Source organism: Thermobia domestica, chromosome 3 (assembly GCF_964235325.1).
Source record: "Thermobia domestica chromosome 3, izTheDome1.hap1.1, whole genome shotgun sequence".
Lineage (NCBI taxonomy): Eukaryota > Metazoa > Arthropoda > Insecta > Zygentoma > Lepismatidae > Thermobia > Thermobia domestica.
Genome location: NC_137456.1, coordinates 262,503,811 through 262,522,008, shown reverse-complemented (window position 1 = coordinate 262,522,008; position 18,198 = coordinate 262,503,811). Strand labels below are relative to the sequence as shown.

At 37.1% G+C, this 18,198-nt stretch overlaps 1 protein-coding gene across 1 annotated transcript in view; it reads left to right on the top strand.

The window, feature by feature from the left end:
- LOC145681036 (uncharacterized) overlaps positions 1-8,133 on the top strand; it is a 75,966-nt gene extending 67,833 nt beyond the window's left edge. The window contains exon 6 of the mRNA XM_081752358.1: positions 1,774-8,133. Within this exon, the coding sequence (XP_081608484.1) occupies positions 1,774-1,850 (77 nt within the window). The 3' untranslated portion in view covers positions 1,851-8,133. The remainder of the gene's footprint in view (positions 1-1,773) is intronic.
- Positions 8,134-18,198: the final 10,065 nt, after the last annotated feature.

The following is an 18,198-nucleotide window of genomic DNA, read 5'->3' as shown; positions in this document are numbered from 1 at the left end:
TTTCGAATGATGTATTTCTATTTTTTGTTCTGTGGTACAGGGGGACTATCTTGGCGCCAAGATAGTTTTCGAGAAACAGGGGATGACATTTGGGACGGGGGATTACCATAGTACAAACAAAACCTTTTTCGGTACAAACGGTACAAACAATTTGCTTCCGAATGGTGTATTTCAATTTTTTGTACTGTGCTACGGGGGGCTATCTTGGCGCCAATATAGCCCCCCAGTTGACCTCTCAAGTAACACTATAAAAAGAATGGTACAAACGAAAATATTTTCGGTACAAACGGTACAAACGTAGTACAAACGAATGATCTAGTCATTGTTTCAATTTTCTAAAGTGGGGGGACTGTCTTGCCAGACGTCAGAAATGTGGATATCACAAAAGAGTGGCGACATAACAAAAACGGTTCATAATGTGATACAGAATAAGATGGAAAAGAAATAGGTGGGTTGAGCGAAATCGAATTAGAAAGTTTCTGCGAAAAGTTAAAGAAACAAGAGCAATATTGAAAAAAAAATAAGGTGAGAAATAAAAGCTGTGTAAAATATATGAAAATAAATTAATTACGTGATAAAAGTTAAAGCGGGGAAAACAATTATGTCAAAACCAAGAAACAAGCATGATCAGAGAGTAGTCAGTGTCGATTGTCCAATCTTTTTAAGATAAGCACTGCACACTGGAACTTAAAGACCACATATGAGAATTTGTTTTATTCCAAGTGACTTTCAAAATAACTGTTTTACTTTTGTCCTTGACATTTTAGTTGAATTGTCATATGCTATTACAATTAACAGCACAATAGCATAAATCATAAGCTTCTGCTCTTCCTCATTTTTATCTGGATCTAGATCTTTGTGTTGCTTATTCATGATGAACGCTAAGAAAGTTAATTAGATGTGTATCCTCGAGTAACTGGTTTTAAATTGAACTGACTCGCGTATGTTCTACTGAAATATTAATTATATTGCATATTATTTTACCCCTGTTAAGCTACCAGAAGGGAATCACGTCAGATAATAAGCGGGATAAGTAACATTGTTCATTCGACATCGCTAATCTCCTGCAGCGATAAACAATCTGTTTATCCACTGTTGTGAAGTAGCAAGCGTGAACACATATCGAGTGCTCTGTGATACTGGAAGCATATATCAAGTGTGAAAAAAATAATGTAAGCTAATGTTAGTTCTTACGGTAGCTGCTGAATTATTGAAATTTGATATAAGAGAATTAGGAAATCATAATCTACGCCTTTTACGAAATACATGATGTATGCGTTCATGAAGTTTGTTTGTAGTTACAGAATTCCAGCATTGGATATTGGTAGATCCTCTTTCCAAGATCTGTGCAGTATTTTCGCTAAGAGATTCACAAATTATAGTTCCACCATAGGCGTTATTCATTCGCCAATGAAAGGTATTAGGCCATTATGGAGAAACCGAATTACATCAGTTAATTCTTATATGCTGTGTGTTTCAATTACAGAATATGTTTCCACGCTTCCTACTGCACAATTACTGAATGACAAAATCAGTGTGTTAGTGTGCGGAACGAGTGACGTACAACAAATAGTTTCTTGTATCCCAGTTTCGTGATTTTACGTGCTTCAAGCTCAACGAAGGTTTGAAAGAAAATAGTCCTCGTACGTTCAACTGACTTCTAGGTGAAAGGTTTAGTTTATATGTACTTAAGCTAATCATATATATGTTTCTATTAAATCGTATTTAAATTCTACTGTTATAAAGCTAATATATTTGTTTGTTTCTTTTCAGCTTTCAACCTATATTTCATGCTCACTGTATACAGTTACTACAGAGAACTTAACGGAACAATTCCATCACTCGCTTAAGAAGCAAATAACATTAAGGAAGAATACGTGATAAAACATCCTATGTTAAAAATATTTTGTTTACAATTGAACATTAAGAACGGCACAAAGGAGGAATGTTTTAAGTAATTGTACACTTAAAAAAGATTAAGGACACGGTTGCAATATTTCTATACCTCTCATTTGTGATCAGGGATACAGTAATTTAGTCCAAGAATGTGTGAATAGCAGATAAGATAAAGTACAAAAGCCCATCATAGAATTAGTCCCTACATTATATAAACATAATCATGATATTGAATACTTATGAGATCTTTCTTTTGCATCACATTGATTTTCATCAGAAATTATTATTATTGTATTTTCTTCGTTATGAACTGAAATTTTAATGCTTTCAGTTTACTGATTTTTTTTTTACATTTTTAATTGTCCCCCATCCGTCGTTGAAATTAATTCTTTTTAAAAATTAATTTATTATAAATTTAATTTAAATAATGCACCGTGTCCATAACAATATTATCAATTTTGAAAGTGGTGTTACGCCGCTTTGAATAACTGTATTCAAATGAAATATTTTGTCACCATTCGACAACAATATTGATAATGGACGGGATGAAACACAGAAAATGTGAATTCACTCGTATTTACTTTGTGTTTAGTTGATATGGGTTCATTGTTTGAGATTTAGCAGCCAGTTGCTGTTTCTGCTGGAGATCACTTGTAAAGCTTTTCTGTTTCTATACTCTTATGCCTTAATGTGCTAACGCAAATTTATTTCCTCTCGTTATGCAGTATTCTTATTAAACAATAATCATTTATGGTGATCCTACAAGAACGAAGTTGGTGTATTTAATAATATCACAACAACAGTCAGGTGAAGGTTCAACATGCTTTTAGACGAGGGTTTCAACATCAGGCTCCTACACAAAAGTCAATTTTTAAGTGGTACCATGATTTTGTGAATTGTGGCTGAATGGTCTTTTCTTTGGTCACATATGCAGAGAGGCCATTTCATCAGATATGCTGAAGCGTGTGTGGCATGAATGGGAATATCGTATTGATGTTTGCATCGCCGTGTAGTCGAGAACACATTCAATATCTATGAGGTATGGAAAACAATATTTTAGATTTTCTTGCGATAATGTGACCAATTTAATTTAAATACTGTTATCCAAAGCGACGTAATACCACTTAGCAACATAGTATGATAGTATTTTTATTGTTACACTGTATTACATTTATTAAACCAGACTTACAGAAGAGATTACAAAGAGACGAAACGAGTAGGAGAAATGTCTAACTAAAATTCCAGCTTATTTGAATGAAAACAGTAAAAATATTTTTTCATAAAATAAATGCTGTTAAAAAGAAATATATATTATAGGTACACAACACTCTTTGGGATCAAGGAAAGAAGAAACATATCTGGCCAATACTTTAATTATAACCTTTCAATAATAAAGTAGAAAACTTATGAAACGGGTATCCGCTCATTCATATTTTTATATTTCAGTACTGGAAATTGCTTAAACGCCAAATATTTTTTGTATGAGCTGTAAGTCAAGATACTTTAAAGCTTCTAGCAAGAACTTACATTCTCAAATTGGGCAATGACAATTGCAAATTTTGCACATGAAAGAGAAATAATTTCTAACTATGTATGGAGCCTGTATCTTACATAAATAAGTTGCCAAACTAATTTAATCTATTTTGCAGTATTTCTATCTTTACAGAGGTTGTTCAGTCTACATTTGGCCAATTTCAACTTAACTAAAAATTTAGAAGAATCCACGGCGCCAGGTCCGTAAGTGCTCGATGTGTTTCCCTTGGTTCCTAACAATAGCCCGACAGCGTAATTTCCACTATAATGGGTTTCTTTGAAGAACTGGGAGGGGATTCTTATCCCATTCCCTTTGTACAGCTTTCCAAAGTCCTTCCACAGTTGTCACACGCCGTTTTCCTATAGCCCGCTTCAGCAATCCAAATCCACAACAGTCCATAGGACCTGAATCTGGAGATTTAACAGCTATATCATTGAAAGGTATCACCTGTATACCACTTGCCTCCTCCATCTTGCTGTAGAATGCGAGGGACGATCGTGAGGTATGTGATGAGGCCTTGTCCATGTGAATGCGCACCAGATTAGCGTCATTTCCGTACATTGTTGGAATCTCATGCTCGTAGATCGCCCACATGATCTGCTCCGGAAACTACTGCGAATTTGTTTTGCATTTTTCGCCACCCTATGAATCTTCAGTTTACCTCGGTAACAGTAGAAATAACGACCATGAACCCTTTTGGGAAGGATTCTTTACAGACACGGACCCACCTTCTGAAGTTCTTGGCGCCTTTCGGTACTTGATGGCTCTCGGTTTGCCGTAGTCGGAAAGGTAAAGCCATGCTTCATCGAGCGTTACGACGTACATCAATCTTTGTCTTCCCAGAGGGCGTTCGTACAGCTTCCGGGCGATACGTTTTCGTTCTCTTTGGTGGGCATCTGTGAGAAGATGACCGCGAGCTTTTATGACTTTTTCCAGCTTGAGTTGATGGTGTAAGGTCCGGCTCAGTCCCCAAAAACACGTCAAGACGATTAGCCATCCACCTTTGTGTTGGCGGATTTTCATGCATTGCAATTTTGCGAAGATTCCTCTGCATGGTGGAGGTGGTCTTGGTGCATTCCCGCTTCAAGGGCAACTTCTTTGGTTATCCAAATGATGAAGCTTCGTTGGCTTTGTACCTTTAATGACATTTTTATTCCACTTAAACTGATGTTGCAACAATTCTTCTTGCACTGTTTTCTAATGACAGAAACACTAAAGTGGCAGCCATAAAGAGCCGCAACATACCTTCCCAAAACCGGCTTAGTTTGGCCGGCATTTTGGTAACAGAGCGGAAACCAAAACGCTTGGAAACAAATTTTATCACAACACTCACAACAATGGTCCTGTTTTGACCGTTATTGTCGTCCGCGCGAAAAAATAACTCCGTTCCCAGGAAGGCACTGCACAACACTGCAGGAAACCACGAGCCAGGTCGGGTGAGTCCATTCAACCCGGGAGGGGGAAGGATCGTAATCGATCAAACGTAGGCTGAACAACCTCTGTATAACTAAATAACTAACTAAAAACGAACTCTATACCCTATGGAACCCGAAGGTTCAACGCCGCGTTCACAAAAGCTCTCCACTGGCTTCTATCCTTAGCCAATTGGATTTAGTTTCTACTTTGTATTCCCATCTCTTCGAGATCCATCTTAATATTGTCCTCCCATCTGCGTCTAGGTCTTCCTAATAGTCATTTTCCGATTGGTCTTCCAGTCAAGACTTTGAAAGCGTGCCCACCTAATCCTCCTAGACTTGACGATCCTAACAATGCTGGGTAAACCGTATAAATTAAGTAGTTCCTCGTTATGAAGTTTCCGCCATTTCCCATTACCGTTCCTCTTGGGTCCGAATATTCGTCTCAGGATCTTGTTCTCAAATACTTTCAGTCTATGTTCTTCCCTTAGAGTAAGCGACCACGTTTGCAACCGTACAGAACAACAGGCATTATTATCGTTTTATATATTTTAAGCTTCAAATTCCTCGACAGAATACGCGGCAAGAGATTTTGAAACGAATGGTAACACGAATTCCCTGCTTTTATTCGACATTTAATTTCTTTGTGAAAATGATTTTCGTCTGTTAATATTGATCCTAAATATTTGGAAGTATCCACTTTATCAAAAGTATTATTTAATATTTTAACGCATCCATAATTTGCCGTATTACGGTCCCCATGCACTTCCATGTATTTAGTTTTCTCTGCATTTCCTTTGAACCCATGTCTTTGCAAGCGTTTAGTAAGATCTCTGCATTTCTTTCGATTGTTCTCCTATCATTCAATATTAAATTTACATTATCAGCATGTTCTTTAACGTGGTGAATACCGTTCAACTCTAGGCCCTGGTTGCTATCTTTGATTTTCCATATAGCGTATTCCAGCACAAAGTTAAATAATACTGACGACAATGCATCTCCTTGTTTCAGGGCATTTTCAACGTGAAAGCTCGTGAACAAAAATTTTCCGACCCGGACACTACTTTCGGATTCATTTAAACATATCTTAATTAATCTAATTAGCTTTCTCGGTATTCTAAGTTCTGTAAGAACGTTGTATAATGTTTCTCTCCTAATCTAGTCTTACGCCTTTCTATTATAAATTTCTATATTTATAGAATTCTTAAATAAACTGTATATTTCTAAGAATTTTTGTAAAGCGTAAAATGTTAGAAACAAGTTAGAAACTTCACAAACGTTAACTATAGAATACACAGTAGAAACTAGATCCAGTTGGCTAAGGATAGCAGTGAGTGGAGAAATTTTATGAACGCGGCATTGAACATTCATGTTCTATAGGCCATAGAGTTAGAGAGTTAAATATAGAAGTTTTCGTTTCACAAGAGTAGTAATTTATTTGTAGTAAATTCTCCAAATATTAGATACTAATAAACAGTGGGATAAACAGAATTTTTTCAAGGAGAAGGATTTAAAGCATCAATATTCATATCGTTTCGGAACACATGCATTTTTATATGTATAATACTTAGTATGGTGAATACTTTTTTGTAATACATACTTGGAGGAGAGGAAGATTAAAACTGGAAATTCCCTAAATTTTTGGTACAGCACTACTAGTAGCAATTATGTTATACCATGCTGTACTCAAACGTAATACACTTTCTCGTCGTTCAAAAAAATATTAGGGAAACTTATTTTTGTACCAAAGATACACTTGTATACTGTTCTGTTCAATTAAATGACTAGTCTTTGAACATATGTATATTTTATTTATATTTAATTTCTAATAATTATTTTGAAATTGAAAAATCCTTGAATCAATAATGAGCAAGGTCATCGAAATTTATCTCAGAACCATCACATGCCAAATGCATGTTTAACTTATATTTGCAGCTAATTTTAATTGCTATTTTGTACCCTAAGTATTACACTACTTCGCGAAAATTAAATTGAAACATTAAGATTTTTATACCTAGAAATTAAAAGGCTCATATACTTTTGGTTTTGCTGCGCAGCCTAAATTTGCTAAAAAGTAAATAAAATAATCTGTACAATAACCTTAACTAACAGTGTGTGTAGTACGTTCAGGTTATCGATTAGTGGTTATCGAGAAGAAGGCTTACCGCTCCAAATACGGTTCTGTCCTTACTTCAAATAACTGCATGAAAGCGTGCCTCCGGGGCACATTTCGGGCAATTTATCGGACAGTTTTGATGTCACACATGTCAAATTTAGCAATAAAACTTAAAGTGTATGGATTCCTTGAGGAATGTATGTGTGTTAGTTTAGTCTGAAGTTGGAGAGAAAATTTTCCCTTGTGACTTGGTACAATGTATTGCCACACTTATCCGCGCCTTCAGTAGTATAAAAAATCTTAAATTACAAAAACACTTATCATTTACAGGACAATTTTCAAAAGTTAACGCAGCTTATGTATATATTGGCATATATCTTTAGGTATTGTCTCCACTAAATACATATTATGTAAAGTAATGTAAAATATATTGAACCTCAATTTGTACAAAACATTTTATTAGGAGAAAAATAATTTATCTGTAATAAATAACTTTGCCTTGTCGTTTATTGTGAATTTAGAGGAAAACTATTTTTTAAAAATAGATCACAGTACTTTCATTGTACGCCTCTTTTTATAAAAAAAACATTTTGGTACGCAGAGATATTATCTTTTCAGTCGAAATCAATATATTTTTTAAAAAACCTTGTTCCATTTAAATCAATAATCACAGAATAAACTGTGCAGGTATTGATGCGTTATTTTATTCCTTGTTGCAATTGTTTTATTATTGATTACTGTTATGTTTCTTGTTTATTCATTATTGGTATGTTTGTGAGAGGGAAATTAAATTCCCTCAACAATGAATAAAACAAAATAATTAAAAACTGCTCAAAAGTTGTTGTTGGTGTCAAGTTGATTTTGAGCTCAACGTCCCTTTGGACAAAGATTGAATATTGTTATATTGAATTCATGTAGTTTGTGTCTTTCAGTACTGGATACATTAGAGAAGGTAGAGAATATACACTGCACTAATCGTATAGTCTCCTTCACCACTGAGGCTACATGAAACATAACCTACATTTGATGTGCGATTAGAACCGTATCAAATCTGTACTAATAATTATAGTAAGAACATATAAACAATATAGCCAACTAGAAGGTTGAACACGCTAATTGGTATAAACGTCTATAAACAACACCTGAATAATAAACAATTTCTTATCACAATAATGAACAACACAAAGCTATACCAGCCATCTATTATTGTAATATCCGTGTGTTAAACGGAGGTTTCGATAGAATTCTAGAACGACATTGTATTAAAATAGATTAATCAAAAATAACTCATTAAACCGAAATTATTTTTTTTTTTCGGAAAAAGAAACTATTCTGTTGGGAATAGTTAGCATGAGGTAATGAACTTCAAAGCTTTACCTCGCATAGAGACTTCATTAAATGCCATTTTGAAATAAAGTTAAAGACTATATATATTAAACAATCTTACAATCAAGTATTAATCTGATAATGAGAAGAAAATATGACATGCCTGTTAACGAGAAGAGATGGAGCTGTTAGCTAATAAATGTCTAACAATGCACAAAAATAAACAATATTTCTACATTTTCTTATATAAATGTCATTTGTATCCGGTCGAGCAACACAAACTGATCGATATAGTTCACATAAGAAATTAATTCATCACCATCTCATTCAACTACAATGTATCAGCCATCGCGAAGTCGAACAATTACAAAATAAATAAATTACTGAACTTTACCAGATAAATGTTTAGTAAAATACAAAAGCGGAAACTACCATCTGAATCCTCAGTCTAATTACTAGTTGTATTGCGATAACTTGTTTAATATATGTTAATGCCATTGGTTATGTAAGCAGGTAAGAACAATTGTCTTCTATTAATAACCATAATAAACAGCCATGTTTCTGCATTATGTACGTTTTGAGCTATCGATCTTTACATGTACGAAGTAAGTCAACTTATCCTCATGAAACTAAGATTCGTATTTAGCATTCGATATTGATTAAACCTTCAAATTTGATATATCGATCATATTGTGCATGGGTAATATGAAAATAAATTGACAAATTGAACGTCTAAAGCTGATAAGTTGCGATATCCTTATAAAAGGAAGTAGTGGATATATGTTTTAGGTACCAGATGAAAAAATGCAGGCAAAGGATTACAACAATGTAGAAAAAGACAGAAGAGGGATAAATGTGAAGGATATAAATTGCAAACAGTTGGTAGAGCATATCTAAATTTTCTATGATTACTCTCATTGAATGAAGACTTTGGGGTCAGTAATCATTACGATTATATAGAACTACATCTAAAGCTTAACGTGAGTTCCAAAGCAGATGACTTGAGTTTTTACAGAGGATCAAATCTTAGTCTCTTGCTCCGAAGAAGCATGAGGCTAATTTGTAACTACAACGATATTTGGGAATATTTTTTGTGTACTTAAGTAAGTATAAAGGAATAGATTTGACACATTCAAAACCAAGAACAAATGAATTTACACTGTCGGAAATTCCACAACAAGGTAGGACGTACAGACGATCAACATTTAAGTGGGAAAGGGTATGAGTAAAATTAACAGCGCTCTCGAGCTGGTGGATGAAGTCGTACTCCGAGATGACTGTTTTATGCTGTTTTCGAGTATTCAAGCTCCGAGAAGTGAATAGGAAGCTTGTGGGTAAGCATTATTATTTCTGTTTTGTAGACGCCAAGGGGCGTAATATAAACATACATCTGTGTTCGGAAGATGAGTCTTTGTCGCTATACGGTTACGTTTGTGCCAATACCAGTCTTGCCGCTAAAACAGTGAAAACATTAAAAACTCTCTAGATCACTTTGATATCAATAACTGTTTCGCTTACATAAAAGTCATACATATTGTGCTGAAAATATAATTTATGTGGGAATTGTTTGACTTGAATGTTGATTTAATGTCAACTATAATTTGATTGCAACATTTTATGAGTTGTAATTGAAACAAATCTTAGTAGTAAGAGATTTCATACTTTTTCATACTGTATCTGCTGGTTTTTTTTTTTTTTTTGAACAAAGATTGTATCTGCACGAATGTATCTGGCAACAGTGTGTTATTAGTGATATGCGAGTTCATTTTATGTTGTTGATTGACAGACGGAGAGCGACTTTATGCTATAGTGTGTGTTATAAATAAATGCTTTCTGGTGTTGCGAACTTTGTGTTCGATATTTTACTACGTGTTGAGCATTTGTGATATGCCATAGAAGTATTTTAGTAGTGTGAAAAAACATCATTATTGCATAGCGAAGTCAAAACGTACCCATAAAGGTGATATCCAAACGCACAGGTTGTGCAGAATAACCATGATGAAGTTTCTGGCAGCAGCCAAAAGACTACCTTCGATTATAGTTCTAAAGAACAAAAGTAGAGGTTAATTGTTCCTTCTGAGCTACCCCGTCTCCCTAACTGCCTATAACTTCTAGCACAACCCTCACTGAGCAATATTATCTACCGCAGTCCTTGACTAATACTATTTAGCACAGGATAGCGCAATACTTTAATAAAGTTGTACACAATGATATTGTTAATGTAGAAATGAACAGATCCATACCTAGTTTGTACGGTCTGTCATGAAAGTAAATAAACTTCTATTTTTTGAGTCTGGCATTCCTTCGCTCTAACCATGAAGAACTAGCGCATAGTGTAAATAAAGAATGACATTGAATATAAAGCCAGACAAAGCTGCTAAACAGAGAAAAAAGGGGAAAAATTAATCCAATGTTCTCGGGATTGCTGCCAGAGTAAGTGTTGCTGTGCTGAGCTTTCGTTACCATACAGCGGCAACATCTTCAGAGCCATGTGTTGAAGTGTGCTGGTCGTACAGATTATATTGTGGTCTTTAAGAATCGCTGTGTTCCTATTGATTGTTTTTGTTGGCCAATGGCGTGCTCTGATTTTGCTGGTGGAAACTGCTATCTGATTGGTTGATGGTTCTTTTCGTACTGAGAAGCTGGTTCCAGATGTCAGGTAGATGATAACCTTCGTCTCTTTTGATGGATGGCTTGTATGTACGGATGAATAAAGATTCATGTATTTTCCGGTCCCACAACTGTTTGCTTTTCTTTAGTACTTCAATTTGGTCCCATATGGCCGTATGATTGTATTGTATGCAGTGTTCGGTTATTGCAGATTTTACAGGTTGTTTGAGACTGGTGTGATGCTGGTGTTCTTTCATTCTGTCTTCAATGTTCCTTCCTGTTTCACCTATGTAAGTAGCATTACATTCACAGGTGATCCTATAGATGCCTGGTGTCTTTAATCCCAATGAGTCTTTTGCACTTGGTAATAAACTCCTGATTTCGGTGGAGGGTAGTGTACAGTCTTGATGTTGAATTTCTTCAATAGTCTTGCTAGTTGGTTGGAGGTTTTTCCCATATATGGAATAAGTGCAATATTTTCCTTGTCTGCCGTGTTGTCCTCTTTTGTGGTGCAATTTCTGCTACTGTATTTTCTCATGGCTGTGTTGATCTGTTTCGACGAATATCCGTTGAATTTGAATACCGTTTCCAGGTGAGACAGTTCTGTGCTTATATTATCTGGATCTGCTATTGGGTATGATCTGTGTATTAGAGTATTTAACACCCCATCTTCTGTGCAGGATGATGAAAACTGGTCGCATCGAGGTAGAGATCAGTGTGTGTGGGTTTCCTGTAGATTGAATGGCCTAGACTTCCATCTGGTTTCTTGTATACGAGTACGTCCAGGAACGGGAGTCTTCCTTCTGATTCTGTTTCCATTGTGAACTGGATGTTGCGGTGTATAGAATTCAGATGCTGCAGGAATTCGTCGAGTTTCTGTGTGCCATGGGGCCATATGATAAATGTGTCGTCTACATATCTGTAGACTACTGTAGGTTTGTATGTTGCTGTTTCTAGCGCTTTGTGTTCGAAATACTCCATATAGAAGTTCGCTATTACTGGAGAGAGAGGTGAGCCCATTGCCACACCATCGCTTTGTTCAAAGAAATTGTCTTGGTAACTGAAGTAGGTAGACGTTAGGGTGTGTCTGAAGAGATGTACTATATCCTTGCTGAAGTGCGACTAAAGGAGTTTAATAGAATCTTCCAGTGGTACCCTCGTAAAGAGAGAAACCACATCAAAGCTGACGAGTATGTCATCTGCGTTTGTCTTGATGCTGTGTAGTAGTTGTACGAAATGGCTGGAGTTTCTGATATGGTGTGTACACTCTCCTGTTAGTGGCTGTAGCAGTCCTGTTAATTTCTTGGCCAGGTTGTACGTGGGGCCTCCTATGGTGTTAACTATGGGTCGTAATGGAACTTCTTTTTTGTGTATCTTCGGAAGGCCTTAAATCCTTGGTGGTATTGAACCGGAAGGTTTAAGCCTCTTCTTTTCTTCTTCATTCAGACTGGAACTTTGTATTAATATGGAGGTTTTCTTTTCGATGGCCTTGGTTGGATGTCTGTCAATTTTTCTATATGCTGGACCTTCCAGTAAGCATGTCAATTTGAAGTGGTAGTCTTCCCTGTTGAGAATGACGGTAGCATTCCCCTTGTCTGCTGGTAATATTATGATGGTATCATCTGCCCGTAGGTCATTGAGGGCTTTCCTTTCTTCCTTGGATATGTTGTATTTCGGCTTCTGCTGCTTGGCCCTCATAAGGACCGTAACGGCTTGTGTGCGTATGTGGTCTGCTGCTTCTTGGTCTAAGTGCTTTATTGCTTGTTCAATACCGCTTACAGTTTCCGTGATGGGAATGTGTTTAGGTTTTGGAGCGAATTTCAAGCCTTTGCATAGTAGACTTTTAGCTGCTTCACTAAGTCCTTTGCTGAAGAGATTCACCACTGCCTTTTCTCTGCTCGGATGAGATGGTTCAGGGTTTTGTCTTCGGTTAAGCTTTTCGAATTTCTTCTTAAGATGAACTGTGTGTAATTCATGCTGCCTACTACCATATGCACACGTGATGGAATCTACCCATTCCCAGTCCCAGGTGTGGAGCACTGTTGATAGATACAGAAGTAGATGCTTCATTTCCCTGTCGTGCTGGTCTGGTCTTCTGTGAAGTTCCTGTATTTGTTCCCTGACTAGAGCGTCGCTGGCCCTGATAAGGACCCGTTGTGCTTTCTGTGACTTGATGTAACTGGTTAACTTGGCGAAATCTGGAATGATACTTTGGTCTCTGCATCGTAATAGGAAGGCCAATCGAGATAGCAAATTCCCTTTTGTTCGGCGAAGTGATGGAGTGTGTTTATCTTCCTGTAAATATCCTCCCCGTAGAGGTTTGTCAATATGATCTTGAAGCTTTGCTGGCGTCTACTATTAATCCAATGTTCTCGGGACTGCTGCCAGAGTAAGTGTTGCTGTGCTGAGCTTTCGTTACCATACAGCGGCAACATCTTCAGAGCTATGTGTTGAAGTGTGCTGGTCGTACAGATTATATTGTGGTCTTTAAGAATCGCTGTGTTCCTATTGGTTGTTTTTGTTGGTTGATGGTTCTTTTCGTACTGAGAAGCTGGTTCCAGATGTCAGGTAGATGATAACCTTCGTCTCTTTTGATGGATGGCTTGTATGTACGGATGAATAAAGATTCATGTATTTTCCTGTCCCAGAACTGATTGCTTTTCTTTAGTACTTCAATTTGGTCCCATATGGCCATATGATTGTATTGTATGCAGTGTTCGGCTATTGCAGATTTTTCAGGTAGTTTGAGTCTGGTGTGTCGCTGGTGTTATTTCATTCTGTCTTCAATGTTCCTTCCTGTTTCACCTATGTAAGTAGCATTACATTCACAGGTGATCCTATAGATGCCTGGTGTCTTTAATCCCAATGAGTCTTTTGCACTTGGTAATAAACTCCTGATCTTCGGTGGAGGGCAGTGTACAGTCTTGATGTCGAATTTCTTCAATAGTCTTGCTAGTTGGTTGGAGGTTTTTCCCATATATGGAATAAGTACAATATTTTCCTTGACTGCCGTGTTGTCCTCTTTTGTGGTGCAATTTCTGCTACTGTATTTTCTCATGGCTGTGTTGATCTGTTTCGACGAATATCCGTTGAATATGAATGCCGTTTCCAGGTGAGACAGTTCTGTGCTTATATTATCTGGATCTGCTATTTGGTATGCTCTGTGTATTAGAGTATTTAACACCCCCATCTTCTGTGCAGGATGATGAAAACTGGTCGCAACGATGTAGAGATCAGTGTGTGCGGGTTTCCTGTAGATTGAATGGCTTAGACTTCCATCTGGTTTCTTGTATACGAGTGCGTCCAGGAACGGGAGTCTTCCTTCTGATTCTGTTTCCATTGTGAACTGGATGTTGCGGTGTATAGAATTCAGATGCTGCATGAATTCGTCTAGTTTCTGTGTGCCATGGGGCCATATGATAAATGTGTCATCTACATATCTGTAGAATACTGTAGGTTTGTATGTTGCTGTTTCTAGCGCTTTGTGTTCGAAATACCCCATATAGAAGTTCGCTATTACTGGAGAGAGAGGAGAGCCCATTGCACACCATCGCTTTGTTCAAAGAAATTGTCTTGGTAACTGAAGTAGGTAGACGTTAGGATGTGTCTGAAGAGATATACTATATCCTTGCTGAAGTGCGACTCCAGGAGCTTAATAGAATCTTCTAGTGGTACCCTCATAAAGAGAGAAACACATCAAAGCTGACGAGTATGTATACTACACAGCATCAAGACAAACGCAGATGACATCCTCACCTGGGACTGAGAATGGGTAGATTCCATCACGTGTGCATATGGTAATAGCCAGCATGAATTACATACAGTTCATCTTAAGAAGAAATTCGAAAAGCTTAACCGAAGACAAAACCCTGAACCATCTCATCCGAGCAGAGAAAAGGCAGTGGTGAATCTCTCCAGCAAAGGACTAAGTGAAGCAGCTACAAGTCTTCTATGGAAAGGCTTGAAATTCGCTCCAACACCTAAACACATTCCCATCACGGAAACTGTAAGCGGTATTGGACAAGCACTAAAACACTTAGACCAAGAAGCAGCAGACCACATACGCACACAAGCCGTTACGGTCCTTATGAGGGCCAAGCAGCAGAAGCCGAAATACAACCTATCCAGAGAAGAAAGGAAAGCCCTCAATGACCTACGAGCAGATGATACCATCATAATATTACCAGCAGACAAGGGGAATGCTACCGTCATTCTCAACAAGGAAGACTACCACTTCAAATTGACATGCCTACTGGAAGGTCCAGCATATAGAAAAATTGACAGACATCCAACCAAGGCCACCGAAAAGAAAACCTCCATATTAATACAAAGTTCCAGTCTGAATGAAGAAGAAAAGAAGAGGCTTAAACCTTCCGGTTCAATACCACCAAGGATTTAGGGCCTTCCGAAGATACACAAGAAGGAAGTTCCATTACGACCCATAGTTAACACCATAGGAGGCCCCACGTACAACCTGGCCAAGAAATTAACAGGACTGCTACAGCCACTAACAGGAGAGTGTACACACCATATCAGAAACTCCAGCCATTTCGTACAACTACTACACAGCATCAAGACAAACGCAGATGACATACTCGTCAGCTTTGATGTGGTTTCTCTCTTTACGAGGGTACCACTAGAAGATTTTATTAAACTCCTTTAGTCGCACTTCAGCAAGGATATAGTACATCTCTTCAGACACACCCTAACGTCTACCTACTTCAGTTACCAAGAAAATTTCTTTGAACAAAGCGATGGTGTGGCAATGGGCTCTCCTCTCTCTCCAGTAATAGCGAACTTCTATATGGAGTATTTCGAACACAAAGTGCTAGAAACAGCAACATACAAACCTACAGTAGTCTACAGATATGTAGACGACACATTTATCATATGGCCCCATGGCACACAGAAACTCGACGAATTCCTGCAGCATCTGAATTCTATACACCGCAACATCCAGTTCACAATGGAAACAGAATCAGAAGGAAGACTCCCGTTCCTGGACGTACTCGTATACAAGAAACCAGATGGAAGTCTAAGCCATTCAATCTACAGGAAACCCACACACACTGATCTCTACATCGTTGCGACCAGTTTTCATCATCCTGCACAGAAGATGGGGGTGTTAAATACTCTAATACACAGATCATATCCAATAGCAGATCCAGATAATATAAGCACAGAACTGTCTCACCTGGAAACGGCATTCAAATTCAGCGGATATTCGTCGAAACAGATCAACACAGCCATGAGAAAATACAGTAGCAGAAATTGCACCACAAAAGAGGACAACACGGCAGACAAGGAAAATATTGCACTTATTCCATATATGGGAAAAACCTCCAACCAACTAGCAAGACTATTGAAGAAATTCAACATCAAGACTGTACACTACTCTCCACCGAAGATCAGGAGTTTATTACCAAGTGCAAAAGACTCATTGGGATTAAAGACACCAGGCATCTATAGGATCACCTGTGAATGTAATGCTACTTACATAGGTGAAACAGGAAGGAACATTGAAGACAGAATGAAAGAACACCAGCAACACACCAGACTCAAACAACCTGAAAAATCTGCAATAGCCGAACACTGCATACAATACAATCATACGGCCATATGGGACCAAATTGAAGTACTAAAGAAAAGCAAACAGTTCTGGGACAGGAAAGTACATGAATCTTTATTCATCCGTACATACAAACCATCCATCAAAAGAGACGAAGGTTATCATCTACCTGACATCTGGAACCAGCTTCTCAGTACGAAAAGAACCATCAACCAATCACATAGCAGTTTCCACCAGCAAAATCAGAGCACGCCATAGGCCAACAAAAACAACCAATAGGAACACAGCGATTCTTAAAGACCACAATATAATCTGTACGACCAGCACACTTCAACACATAGCTCTGAAGATGTTGCCGCTGTATGGTAACGAAAGCTCAGCACAGCAACACTTACTCTGGCAGCAATCCCGAGAACATTGGATTAATAGTAGACGCGAGGAAAGCTTCAAGATCATAAGGGTAAAAATTGTCGAAGTGGGAACACAAAATACAAATACAAACAAATACGCCGACAATTTACACTCCACCAACCAGTGATCATGATGTAGTAGCTAAGGTGCTGAAATAGAAATGCACTGCATGTCAGTTTGAATCCACTTCAAGGAGAACTTTTTTATTTTTGTTAATAATGCTTACAACTCATGAGAGATGGTAAAAGAGATGTTATTACCCGTTTAATATATTAAGTGAAAACGAGATAAAAATTTCAGTGACATTTATTAAAGAAGTGAAGTCATGTAAACGAGGAAGCAGGTATATGTAATCAGAGGTATATATCAGAGGGCGGTGATCGGAAAAACGAAATTTCCCCGAATTTCGAACATGTAAATTTCTACAATAGGTAAACTTCTTCAAAAATGTGCCTATTGCAGAGACCATCATATCAGAAATACCCCTAAATTTTCAGGCACCTTTTGCCGATCATCACTACTTTCATTTCGAAAGTTTCTCTCTCTGTATGTGTGTCTATCTATCTATCTATCTCTTTATCTATCTATCTATCTATGTATATATATATATACATACACACACACACACACACACACACACACACATAGATAGATAGATAGATAGATAGATAGATAGATAGATAGATATAGATATAGATATATAAAATCCTGTTTTGAATGCCATAACCACCGTAACTTTCAGCGAGTTGAGACTAAACTTGGCACAAACAGTAATTGTTAAAATATCTTAATGAGTTCGTTAGCCAGAATAATGAGATGAAAATGTTCAAAATGACGGCCCTTCAAACTCTTAAAAAGTTCCAAGAAAAAATTTCGCCCATAAATACGTATTCACAATATTTGAGTGACTTTTCTTCTTTTACTGAAATATTTGTGTTCAGGTACTTATGCTCTTTTATTGAAATATTGGACCCCATTATTCATCTATAGAAGGTACACACCCTTTCGGTACGGCCATGCTTTTTTGAGAGAGGTATATTTTCCTATCGAAACAAAACTATTGTTAGTGATATGAAGTTATACATGGAAAGTGAAGTAATTTGTTAAACGTGTTATTTGAAAGTATAATATAATAAATGTGCTTTCCTCTAACACAGAAAACTGTAAATCACGTATTTCGTGTTCGGGAGCGTGAATGACGAGGAGTGTTATTTGATATTTTTCTAGTAATAGAATGCATTGGAAATAACGGTAGGCAACATTAGTGGTAAATAAAATAATAACAATAATTATATAAGAAAATTGTTAATCAAACGTAATG